We start from the raw sequence: 13,132 nt of genomic DNA on the forward strand, positions 1-13,132 counted from the left end.
AATTAAGTATGCCCAACTTATTAATTTTTGTTTTTGACTTATTAGAAATTTGAAAGAAACTTAATTAAAAAAGAATCACTCATTTATGCTGTTCTTTTACAGAACCTACGCCTATCGATAATTACTGCTATGTTTTTAATGATAGGGTGAATTGAGTTTGCATTAAAAACTATCGCATTCTTAATCTTAATGATATGCGTCAATTTATTATTCTTAAAAATAGTATTGTTAGGTTTTTTAATGACACCATAAATTGCACATTATGAAACAATTCTTTTGAAACATTTCAGTTGGATAAATTTACCCGGTGATTGAATAGAAAATAAAATAAAGATCAATTAAATGTTATCGTCATATATTTATTAATTTTTTTCACCAAAATATCCAATCTTCTGAACCAATTAATTCAATTCTAACATAAGTAATTACGTCTCCTCCGAATTTCCATATATTTTCTGACATGATTAAATTCCACTAAATTTTATGGAAACAAAAAGGGTAAAAATGGGATAATAAATAAATAGAGAATTATATAAAAACTCCATAAAATAAAGTAACGAGAGAGGAAGTGTTTTTGTAGTGTACGCTACAGGCGTCAAGTTGATGAGTAGTGTGAGCTGTAACGGGATTGAAAGACGTCGGTTGCACGTGCGTTGTGTCCGTGTTGTCACGTACCAAACAGCTTAGCTCTTAATTAATCTCATAGGTTCCACTTTAATTCCCAAAAAAGTATCTTATTCTTACTTCCAAACTCACACACGCTCACACTCAAACTCACACACTCGCACTCACTCTTTGGAATCACACAAATCTCATACACAACGAAGCACTGGGTGTGTGTGAGAGTTGTGATAACGGTGGTTTTAACGTCTTTTGGCTGTTATTCCTTTTTACACCTCAACTTGCATTTTTCTTTCATTCTCTCGAATCTCAGATCGAAATCAAGGTGAGTTCGTGTTCACACACACACACACTCTCTCTCTCTCTCTCTTCTTCATCTCTCTACGTGCTTCTTCGATTTTGCTAAAATTGAAGTTGATGATTACTTTACCTGGATTTGATTTTCGCGCATTGCTTGCTTTTGATTTGAAATGCTGAGCTTATTTACAGTATACATGATGTCAATTATGAAGTTCTTGTAGTAGTTTACCTAAGTTCAGTTTGGATTAGCTTAAAATAGCTTTTCAGTTAAAAACTGCTTTTGCTTTAGGTAAAAAGTGCTTTTGCGTTTGAGCTGAAAATTTTGGAAAATAGGTGTTGTATAGATGGAAATTTTGGAGATTAGTTCATAGAGAATGGTTGATTATGCATTCTAATCGTAGTCATTGACTTGGACTACGATATATTCAAGTATTCTCGTGTTTTCATTTAATTGGTGAGGTTACTGGTTATGTGTGTATAGTAACAGTTAACTGATGTAAGTGTTTTTAAGGCCTTGATTGGATAAGCAACTGTATAACAAAATAGCTTATGGATTAAAGATAAAATAAAGTCAACCTGTTATAATATAAGCTATAAGTTGTTTTTCTAAGTTCTTATGGAGAGCTTATGGAAATAAGCTGAAAACAACTTATGAGTAAAAGATAAAATAAAGTCAACATGTTATCATATTAGTTATAAGCTGTTTTCATAAGCTATTATGGAGAGCTTATGGAAATAAGCTGAAAATAAATAACTTACGGACAAAAGATAAAATATAGTCAACCTGGTATCATATAGGTTATAAGTTGTTTTTTATAAGCTATTATGGAGAGCTTATGGACATGTCATAGGCTGTTTCCATGAACTCTTCCAAACAGTTTTACATCTGTAAGTTCATGGATTGGCTCAAATAAGTCAATCCAGACTGACCTAAGTGTTCTCAGATGAATTTGATTAATTTGTCATAATGATGATTCTTGTATGGTTTAATTTCAGCTTAGTTGATTTGATGTTGCAGGCAGTGGCTACGATCATCTGCACTGCTGATGTATATACCGACAAGATAACTACATGGTGGAGAGAGACATTTCAGACACCTTTGTCTCTGATGAATTTCACTAGCTCTACTATTCTTCAACACTGTTGCTATGGGCATTTGTCTGATAAAAGGCCAATGGCTGTGGCTTCTGTATGTTTTGCTGATACATATTGTAATTGTAATTAATAACATTGAAGCGATCAGTCCTGATGGTATGATTACTGATTTAGGATATAAGTCTGATTCTGATTTGATCACATTTCATATTTATGCGATAGTGATGTTCTTTTTTTTATTATGAACAACTTTATACACATATAAAATATATATTTCTGACGTACTGGGTTTGACTGAAAGTATTGTTAACTAGAATACAATTTTTATTTTCGGTTATGCCTCTAAAACAAATGTGTTGAAAGAAGTAAAAACATCGGGAGTTATAGTAACATCATTCTTTTTTGTGTTTATTCTCACATGGACTTGGTTTAAAATATCATCTAACTAATTTCATGAGCTAGACTCCGTTTCTCTTGCATAATCATATTGATTGTTATATTCTCTCACATTTATAGGTGAGGCACTTGTCAGCTTCAGGACAACAATTATTAGCTCTGATGGTATCCTGTTACAGTGGAGGCCTGAGGATCCTGACCCATGTAAATGGAAAGGAGTGAAATGTGATCCAAAAACCAAGAGAGTGACGCATCTGTGAGTTTATTATATATACTTGACATTTCTTGTCATTCACTTGCTATAAGACTCCTTATTTGTGAGATGAAAGCATTTCATACATCATCTTGTTTTGATTGACTGGTGTAGTTTATCAAAAGTATTATGTTGTGGGTAGATGAATTATATCATGGCAGTCTTTTATTTATAAGTGAGACAAAGCATAGTTTTGTGAAGCTTCACAGGAATGTTTTCAGCCATGTCTGGAACATCTAAGTTCTGATTTGACTTAAAGTTCTGTAAACAAGTATTATCTAATTTTTGGTGCTAGTACTGATTGTAAATTTAACATAATACAGTTTTGCTTCTCATTTATTCACTGTTCTAGTTTATGATGGCTTAATAACATTTTGACAGTTCAAATTTCTTCCACCCTTGAGCCCGCGATTTTTGAAATCTCTGTTTTAGTGTTTCCCTCTTTTCTTTTATGGGTTTTGTGTTGGACTAGTGTTTTCATTAATGCAGGATAGGATAGAACTTTTTTCTATATGTAAATATAGTTGTAAGTTGAAATATTGCATCTGCAATGATACTTTGGTTTACAAGACTTCTGAAGAAAAAAGCACTTTATATCAAGATATAACAGGAGACTTGCTGGCAATTATATCTAGAATTATTTTCTAACTTATCTTTCATTGGTTATATTGTAGGATTCTATCACACCATAAGTTAAGTGGGTCTTTATCACCTGACCTTGGGAAGTTAGATCACCTGAAAGTTCTGTATGTGTTTTTAAAATTGTGATTGTATATATCTTTTCTTTTAATTATTGGATACATACTATCACATAATTTCATTTGTAATTACAATGTTAATGTATCTGCTGCAGTGCTCTTCATAACAACAACCTTTATGGGATAATTCCACCAGAATTGGGAAATTGCACGGAATTGCAGGGAATGTATGTATTAACTTTGGCCCACTTGCCTTGTTTTGTTCCATTTTTTGTCTGTTTTTCTATTTACCGTGGAAAGTTATCTGCATTTATCTTGGTTTATAATGGTATTAGGATAATGCATTTTAACAATCAAATATCATATTTATTAGCATTAATATTATGCATGTACATTTCAAATTGCTTATTACATTTATGTTTCATCTATTGCACTTAGTGGGCAGCCATGTACAGTGTGTTCTGATACTCTTCATATTAACTTTGAACATTATGTTTGAAAAAGTTTTTCTTGTATGACTTTGCTTTCACCAAGGAAGTTTCTCCATTATAACTACTAGATCTTGTTCTTTATGTTGTTTAACTTTGGGCAAATCCATTTTTTCTATATCACTACTTGGCAATAACTGTTAATTTGGGTTGTCCAGCTTTTTACAGGGTAATTACCTTAGTGGAGTAATTCCAAGTGAAATAGGAAATCTCTCACAGCTCCAAAATTTGTGAGTTCCTATTTCAGTCTATACTTATTATATTTATATTTACTTATTTGTGTCCGGATCAAACACTAAATAATGTAGCATGGGCTCATTCTGTTCTCATATCAAGAATAAACGGCAAAGAGAAAAGGAGGAAAGAAAAATGATTATATGAGATATTTTGTCTGGTATTTATGTGGGAGTTGTGGGTATATTTATGCAAGCACACATGTCATTGAATTTAGTGAGTTGTGGGTATATGAGATAGTTTGCAGTCTCCTTTTAGTAAAAATGAGTTTGGTAGTTCTGGTGTTACAGAGGTTATATTCATCAACATGTCTCTATTTTTCAGGGATATATCAAGCAATTCCCTTGGAGGGAATATTCCAGTATCAATTGGAAAGTTATATAATCTAAAAAAGTTGTATGTAGACTTCTTTTCTGCTATGATTGTTCTTTCCTTACACCCATTTTTATTAATTTTCTACTTTTTAAATATTATTTTTTAAATGTTGGATACTTTGCAGCAATGTATCGACCAATTTTCTGGTCGGACCAATACCTTCTGATGGTGTCCTAGCCCACTTTACAGAAAGCTCGTAAGTGCGACTTTTTGTTTATTGATTTCTGGATATTAAGTGCTGCCAGGAATATGACTGTTTGTTCTGCATAGATTTTTACGATGTAGGTTTTTTTGGCTGGGATATTATACTCAACTACTTATTCACACTCCAAATAAACAACTCATAATTGTAATCCCCTAAATAACACTTGCATATTTTTTTGACTAAAGTTGAGTTTAAAATAAACATGTTAAAAATAGTTTATTCACACTCCACAATATTATCAAGTCGCACTTTTATTTGTGTGTACAAAATTTTCATTAGTAGTATTTATATTATTTAAATTTTCTATTACTCCCTCAGTCCCATTTTGTTTGACGTTTTAACAAAATATTTGTCTTATTTTGAATGTCATTTTACAATATCAATGAAGTATTAAATATTCTTTTCCTACTATACCTTTGACCTAGTGGTAGTAGTTGTTGTGGAGTAATTGATTAAGAACCTAATTATGCGAGAGATAAAAGGTATATTTAGAATTAGAAAATTATATAATGTTTTTTACGAAATCTAAAATATTAGTTGTATTTTTAATTCTTGTGCCATAATCTTAAATGTTAATAAAAATGGGATGGAGGGAGTTCATTTTTTTAGTTAGCTTACTAGTCACAAATTAAATTTAAAAAACCACTTATTTGTTTTCTCATGGGAATATTCACTGCTAGAATGATTTGATGACCTTGTTTGTTGGTCTTATTTTCAGAGGAATAAAGAGGTTTGGTGCTTAAATAAAGTTCAGAGTAAAATAATTGCTTGGAGTTTTAATAGATGAATAGTAATATAAGTAATTATGATAAATTGGACAGATTGATAGAAATCATTTGAGCATAATTAAGGAAATCACAATCATGATTTGTTAGAGAGTAATTGCATTTCTCAAGTTTTTGATCAGCATGTAAGATAGTTTCAAACAATAGATGGACTGCATGCCAAAGGCATATCGTAATTATTAATTATTTTGGATCTGCTACTCAGATTACTGAATAGATATACTTAAAGAGAATTAAGAATTTAAGATCAAGGAAAAATGTGAATATTCTAATTTCATGTGAATTCTGGAGTACGTATTAAAATCATGCATGGAGATATTTGTAGGCATAAATTAGTGACTAATTTGACCATTTCACACTCATTAAGGAAAATATATAAATGAAAGATAGAGAATAATACTTTTACTAAATTACCCTGATCAAGCAATTGCTGTATTCACCATTACCATAAATGCAAAGTGTAAAATATTGATTTGGGAGTGTTGAAAGTAGTATTAATTAAGGGCACAATTAGAAATAAGGAATTAATATTGTGTTAAAAATTAAAATGGTCACTTATTTTGGGACAATAGTTTCACAAATGGGTCACTTAATTAACATGTAAAATGTCATGCTGCAGGTTTGTTGGAAACCGAGGTTTGTGTGGAGTACAAATTGATTCAACATGTAAAGATGATGGTTCGCCTGGGGAGAAATCTTCAGGTAGAACTGTGTGTTTTTCTTTATCCTTCATTTCGCATCATACCAAGCTTGCTCTCTTTCTTTGTTTCTATTTTTTGTTTATTGATGTTTTGTCTTTTCATATAAAATACTTTTACTGAAACATTTGAGTTTTTGGCTCTATTATTATGGCTTTTTTTGTTTGTTGAGAAAAGGTGGTAATTTGACTCCTCAATCACTTTTAGAAAGGCATATGAAGGTTTATACTTCATTTTAGATGAAACTTTTCTTTTCAAGGGTGTAATGGTGGTACCATGAGGCATTTTAGTAATATCTCTATCCTGGACCTATAATCTTTTCTAATAAAATGAAGTAAAGCCTTTCTTTTAGGGAATTAATAATATCTCTATCTGGACCTATATTCCTTTCTAATAAAATGAAGCTAAAGCCTTTTTTTTCGAGGGTGTAACGGTGGTACCAAGAGGCATGAGGCTGTTTAGTAATACCTATATCCTGACCTGTGTGTCTTCCAAATGAGTATAAGGTAGAGTCAACTGTTTTGGACCTATTTATTACCTATATTATGCGTGACTAATTTGATAAAAGGAAGAAATTTTACTAGTGTGTTAGAAGATCTAAGAAAGATAAATTATCCTTCTTAATCGATCAACAGAAAAATTGAAATTTAAAATTCAAGTATAGGTTAATTCTGTAAAAATTGATAAAGGTTATGGTATTTGTCCGACTTTTGATATGTTGGTACATCCCTGTTTGGACTTCAATAACTTTTTGTTTTCCGAACTATGTTTTTATTGTAGTATAGTCACTTAGATCATGTTGTCATCAATTCCATGTTAACTTATATTGTTTCACTCCTTATAGACCAAAATCAAAATGAAAAGAAGAAATATTCTGGCCGACTTCTCATCAGTGCATCAGCAACTGTGGGTGCACTACTTTTGGTGGCACTTATGTGCTTCTGGGGTTGTTTTCTTTATAAAAAGTTTGGTAAAAATGATAGAGTTAGTCTTGCAGTGGATGTTGGTCCAGGTATGCTCCTTATCTTCCTGTGGCTTGCTCATGGGCCTGTTTTAGCTAGATTTTTCTACTTTATGCATTGAAAGACATTGTTAGAATATAATAATAATAATATATCTTTATGTTCTAACACCCTTGAAAATTAATATCTCCAAATAATGTCTTGTAGGTGCATCGATCGTGATGTTTCATGGAGACCTACCATATTCTTCGAAAGACGTTATTAAGAAACTAGAGACTTTGAATGAGGAACACATAATAGGAGTAGGGGGATTTGGAACTGTTTACAAGCTCGCAATGGATGATGGGAATGTATTTGCATTGAAAAGGATTGTAAAGATGAATGAGGGCTTTGATCGATTTTTTGAGAGGGAGCTTGCAATTCTTGGTAGCATCAAACACCGTTATTTAGTGAACTTACGTGGATATTGCAACTCACCTACCTCAAAGTTGTTAATATATGACTACCTACCTGGTGGTAGTCTTGATGAAGTTCTTCATGGTATGATATTTATTTGAATACTTGCAATATATATTTCCATCATATTAATATATGAAGCAGCTAAATCTGTATTATTAGGGAGGGCATGTGGTGATTAGAAAGTCAAATGCTTAAAATTGGTAATCATTATTGACTTCTTATATCAAACCAAACTCCTGATTAAGAACCCTTAATAACTCTCTCAAAATAGGTCTCCTAAAAAATATCTATGATTATTGTGTGCATTAACTGCATTTATTAATGAACATTTGCTGTAGCACCTCAGCATATAAAATAAATATTTGATGCTTTTTGGATGTGATGTGTCAAGATTAGGGTATAGTATATGTCTGTGTTCTGACTTCCGATGCTATCATGCTTTAGTTATTAGATTGTTAAATATGGCTATTTATTTATTCTGCATTATTTCATACAAGTTCAAGTAACAATGAAACTAGTACAGTACCTCTGCTTAAATATTTTTTCGGGGAATAATGATGTTTGTGATGCACTGCACAGAAAGATCCGAGCAACTAGACTGGGATTCACGGTTGAATATAATCATGGGAGCTGCAAAAGGGCTTGCGTACTTACACCATGATTGTTCACCTAGGATCATACACCGAGACATAAAGTCAAGCAACATTTTGCTCGATGGAAAATTGGATGCTCGGGTTTCTGATTTTGGACTTGCCAAACTTCTGGAAGATGAAGAATCTCACATCACTACTATTGTTGCTGGAACATTCGGTTATCTAGCTCCAGGTAAGCAATAATGGTATTCACCCTATAGATGGTTGTCTGATGCATGAATAATGGTATTTAGCACTTGAACTATTGATGAGGGTCTCTTGTTGTCGAGTCAAGGGTATATATAACTAGTTACTACTACTAGGTGGTGGTCTAATACTGCACAGATGTGTATTTGCTTGTCTCTTGTTTTAATGTGTTCACATGAAATACCTCTGGTAAGTGCTTGTGAAGTTATAATAGATTGACTTTTGAAAGAGTAAATGCAACAGCGTTAAAGTATTTTTTTCTTATGGCCTTTATATTTAAAGAGAAACAAAGGACTGCTGTTGCCAAACCAACCAAAAGAACATGAAGAAAATGATCGAGTACTATAAAAATTTTTTTATATATTTTTTCTTAAAGTAAAGTAGCTGCTAGTAATCATACTTGTAAGGGCTGATAATGTTTTGGGTGCACAAAAATGTGATTTTTGTTAGACTATTAGTTTCACACTTTAACTCCATATTGTTTGAGCAAGCCTCTTCATACTCCACTGCAGAGTATATGCAAAGTGGCAGAGCAACCGAGAAGACGGATGTTTATAGTTTTGGGGTGTTGACACTTGAAGTGCTTAGTGGAAAGCGGCCAACAGACGCATCATTCATTGAAAAGGGTCTCAATATTGTTGGTTGGGTATGTGATGCGCATTAATATTATTTCTTTTTTCTTCTAATAATAATATTAAATTTTGGTGCAAGTTGTTAAATCCTTTATATTTATTTTAAAAACTAAATTTTTGTTTTTTGCTTTAGGTTTTAAGCATAAATATTCACTGAAGTAGCTTTTGTTATAGTTTTAGGCCCACACATTATACACACACCACACAGACACACTCACACATGGATTTTGGAAGGCTAGATTCTTGAATAATTGATAGAATACCATTATATATGATCATATAACAACTCAGTTACACTTCTCTCATAATCCCCCCTCCCAAACAGATCCTAAGAATTTGTCGGTCATTATAAAATGGGCTTCCTTATGGTTATCACTACAGTTAGCACGAATAGAGTGTTAATTATATTATTTAAATAGAAACCTGTTATCACATGTGTACCTTGTTATGCCATTTAAAGTGGAGGTAATCTTAAGTGCTTCTCATAGTTTAGTTGAGAGGAGCTAAATCCTTAATTCGTTATAAAACCGGCTTCCTTATGGTTACCACCACTACAGTTAGCATGAACGGATGTGACAGAGAATGTTAATTGTATTCTTTAAGTAGGTGAAATATCTGAAATTTTTTATCATCTAGTATATGTTCCTTTTTTATTATGCAATTACAAAGCGGGGGTAATCTTAGTTGCTGTTTTTAAAAGGAATGAACCACATTATAATGCCAAAATTTGTTTTTGATGCAGTTGAATTTCCTTATTACCGAAAATAGGCCGAGGGAAATTGTGGATCTACTATGTGACGGGGTGCAGGTGGAGAGCCTTGATGCCTTGCTCTCTGTGGCCATTCAGTGTGTTTCCTCGAGTCCAGAGGATCGACCCACTATGCACCGAGTGGTCCAGTTGCTCGAATCGGAGGTCGTAACTCCATGCCCAAGTGACTTCTATGACTCGGACTAGAAAGGCTGCGAAGACAAATTATGTTTGCATCCATGTCGTTGCAAATTACTTGAGTCAGATGTGATGAAACAGGTTAAGAATCTGCGTGCAACTTTTCATATGTGCATTCATTCAAAGTGTAAGTTTATGACGGAAGATGTCCTTCATTACAGCACTTCACAACAGAAGGTGCTGTTATTCAACGGATATCATCATTCAACATTTTCATGCATTTCTTTGCCTTCCTGATGGAGTTGCATGTTATATTTGATTGCAGTTCCCCCTTCCACTTGTGTTTTCCACACCTTTGTTAGCATTTGTAATCTAAGTCACATTGTTCACTCCAATTTAAGTGTATATGAGTATGTATAATTTCAGAAAGTCCACTTTTGCTTTCTTATTTATTTTTTGTAATATATGTTTCCATAAAAGAATGCATCTAATGAAGGTGGTTCTCAGTTTCTCATTTGAGATTCCTTGTTTTTGTGCAACATTTACCTGTTTGGGAGTAGGAAAGCTCCCTGTTGAATAATCAATGGAGCAATTCTGTTACTATCATCATACTATTCAGTATTCTCATCTTGATCCTTTTCCTATAGACCTACCTTGTGCTAAAGATGATGCTGATGCATGCACCTCCTCCCGTCCTTGAAGTTACAAAGTCATATCAATAGTGAAGTTACTCAATTCCCTCTCCATGTCACAAAGTCACATGAATAGTAAAGTTGCCCAATCCCCTCACCGTCTACTAGCTCTCGGAGTCCTAAAAGAATAGTTGGTGGTGCCGGTTATGATGCATATTAGAATATTATTCTGAGAACTAGTATAATACCCGAGCTTAATTTTGTATACGTAGATATAAATATTTGTGTAAGAAATAGAAGGACAAAAGATTTGTAATATGTGGACACAAAATATAGTGATAAAGTTGAATAACAATGTCAAAGAAAAAAAAGGAAAGATACACAAAAAAAAAATGAAAATATATCATTTGTTACAATCATTCTTGATATTGGGTAGATTGTGAACCATAAATCTTCATAATGAATAAAATGATTCAACTGGTATTGAATAACATTTATATTAGATGATAACTCAGAATACTATTGGTAATAAATAATAGATGATACAAAACAATTTGTATTTTAATACCTATTAAATATTATGAAAAACTTTTTTTTGAAGATTACATTAGTGGTAGTATGCATAGTCTGTTTATTTTTGTCATGAATCAAAATCTTAAGACTTTCTTTTGTCTTGACTCTAGAAAGTGTCACATACAATTGACCATGATTAAAAACATCTTTTGGTAAGTATAATCAACGTTGTCTAAAGATTGACCATGAGATTTGTTAATAGTCGTAGCAAACGAAACAATAATTGAGAATTGTCTTCTCACCAATTTAAAAATCCATGGTGATTGTGAGGGAGATAAATACATTCTTGGAATATAAATGATGTTACCAATATTCTTTCCAGAAATAATCTTAGCTTCAATGACATGATTAGCAAGTCTTGTTACAACGAGTCGTGTACCATTGCATAATCCTTCTGATTGATCCAAGTTACGCAACAATATTATTGTGGTCCCAATTTTCAACTTTATTGAATGATTATGCAATCCTGATGTTTTAAGAGCATTCAAGAATTCAGGTGTCAAATATTCAAATGCATCAAAGTCAGTTGCTTCAGATCTATCTATCGAATCACTATTGAAGTATTCATTTTCTTCTCCTTAAAAATATTTTAAAAAAAGTATTTGCATTCAATGATAAATAATATAAATACATAATTTACAAAATTAAATATATAATGAAAGCATGAATAGTATCTCGAAGAAGGTTTGTGATATATTGATTAATATCATCCACTACTTCAATAGTTGAAGTCAGAATTGCACGACTTTGAAGGTAATTGGAATCTTGGTAGTTATGAATGAGATCAAGGTAGGTACTTTCAACAAAATAGGATCTAAAAATTTTGAAATGAGAAACTCTTGGGGAATTGTAATCTTAACATAACCATCATTAGGTTTAGACATTGTCCTATCTCCATTTTTTAAGATCCACTCTGAAAAAATTTGAATATCATCTACGGTACACGTCATTGCTCCACTATGCAAGCACATGTTCTTTGTAAGTTTGAGTATCTTGCAATGATCCCAAATATAAGAAGCATTGATGGTTGTATGAATAATATATGATCTAGTACCTCTTGGTATAACATGAAGAATTTGTCTGAAATCACCACCAAAAATAACAACCTTCCCTCCAAATATTTTTTCAGCCGCTTGTCCATTAATACTCATAATCTCCTTCAAAGATTTGTCAAGAGCCTCAAATCAATGTTTGTTAGCCATATGAGCCTCATCCCATATGATTAGATCAAACAACTTTAAAAGATCAGCAAGTTCATCTTTTTTGTCAATGTTGCAAATGGAAGATTCCAAAAGTAGAGACTGAAATCTTAAATTTAGAATGAGTTATTCTTCCACCTGATAAGAACAAACTTGTAATCCCACTTGAGGCAATAGACAACATAATTTTTCTTTTAGCAAGGATTACAGGTGACAAAGTGTTCCACATAAATGTTTTACTTGTTTCACCATAACTATATAAAAAAAAAACACACCACCTTTTTGTTTTTCTACAACTTCCATTATGTCTTCAAAAATCTTTCTTTGCTCATCTACAAATAGATCATCATAAAAAAAAGATTAGTATGATCAACATCAATATTAATTGATTAAATTAAATAAAGGAAATTTGATGTTACTTGTAAGAGATGCATGTAAATTTAAATATACTTGTTCTTGAGCAACCGGATCATACTATCTCTCATCATAAATAAGCCTATTTCCAAGAAAGAAAATTACAAAATCTTTTGGATATGGAATTGACTTGTAGTCCCTCAAACTTTTCTTGTTTTTTTGTTGTAATTGTGTTTCAATAGCCATAAGCGTTAGTTGTTTTATTTCTTCATCCGTAAGTATCAATCCTATGGTAAAAAATATGTCATATTTAAAACACATAATATTAGAGTAAAGAAATAGAAAGTAGAAACCCATGAAATAATTTATGTACCTGGATTTCTTGTCAACATACGCTGTTCATAAATAATACCATCTGATAAGTACAACTATGAATTATTCCAAACAT

At 32.2% G+C, this 13,132-nt stretch overlaps 1 protein-coding gene across 1 annotated transcript; it reads left to right on the forward strand.

Annotated features, from left to right (window-relative positions):
- The first annotated feature begins 568 nt into the window (after nt 1-568).
- LOC127119879 (LRR receptor-like serine/threonine-protein kinase FEI 2) lies at nt 569-10,445 on the forward strand. Its single transcript, XM_051050238.1, has 14 exons — nt 569-946; nt 1,940-2,172; nt 2,533-2,668; nt 3,340-3,411; nt 3,519-3,590; nt 4,010-4,081; nt 4,410-4,481; nt 4,585-4,656; nt 6,070-6,152; nt 6,993-7,160; nt 7,318-7,650; nt 8,149-8,394; nt 8,921-9,054; nt 9,783-10,445. The coding sequence occupies exons 2-14, from the start codon at nt 2,070-2,072 to the stop codon at nt 9,993-9,995; spliced, it is 1,776 nt and encodes a 591-aa protein (XP_050906195.1). The 5' UTR covers nt 569-946; nt 1,940-2,069; the 3' UTR covers nt 9,996-10,445.
- Nucleotides 10,446-13,132: the final 2,687 nt, after the last annotated feature.

Source organism: Lathyrus oleraceus, chromosome 2, assembly GCF_024323335.1.
Source record: "Lathyrus oleraceus cultivar Zhongwan6 chromosome 2, CAAS_Psat_ZW6_1.0, whole genome shotgun sequence".
Taxonomy (NCBI): domain Eukaryota; kingdom Viridiplantae; phylum Streptophyta; class Magnoliopsida; order Fabales; family Fabaceae; genus Lathyrus; species Lathyrus oleraceus.

Bases quoted from the DNA above. Each gene is read 5' to 3' on its own strand.
- LOC127119879 (XM_051050238.1), top strand. From the start codon at position 2,070: ATGGGCATTTGTCTGATAAAAGGCCAATGGCTGTGGCTTCTGTATGTT. The intron at 2,669-3,339 runs GTGAGTTTATTA...GTTATATTGTAG, and splicing joins ACCAAGAGAGTGACGCATCT to GATTCTATCACACCATAAGT. The intron at 3,591-4,009 runs GTATGTATTAAC...TGGGTTGTCCAG, and splicing joins TGCACGGAATTGCAGGGAAT to CTTTTTACAGGGTAATTACC.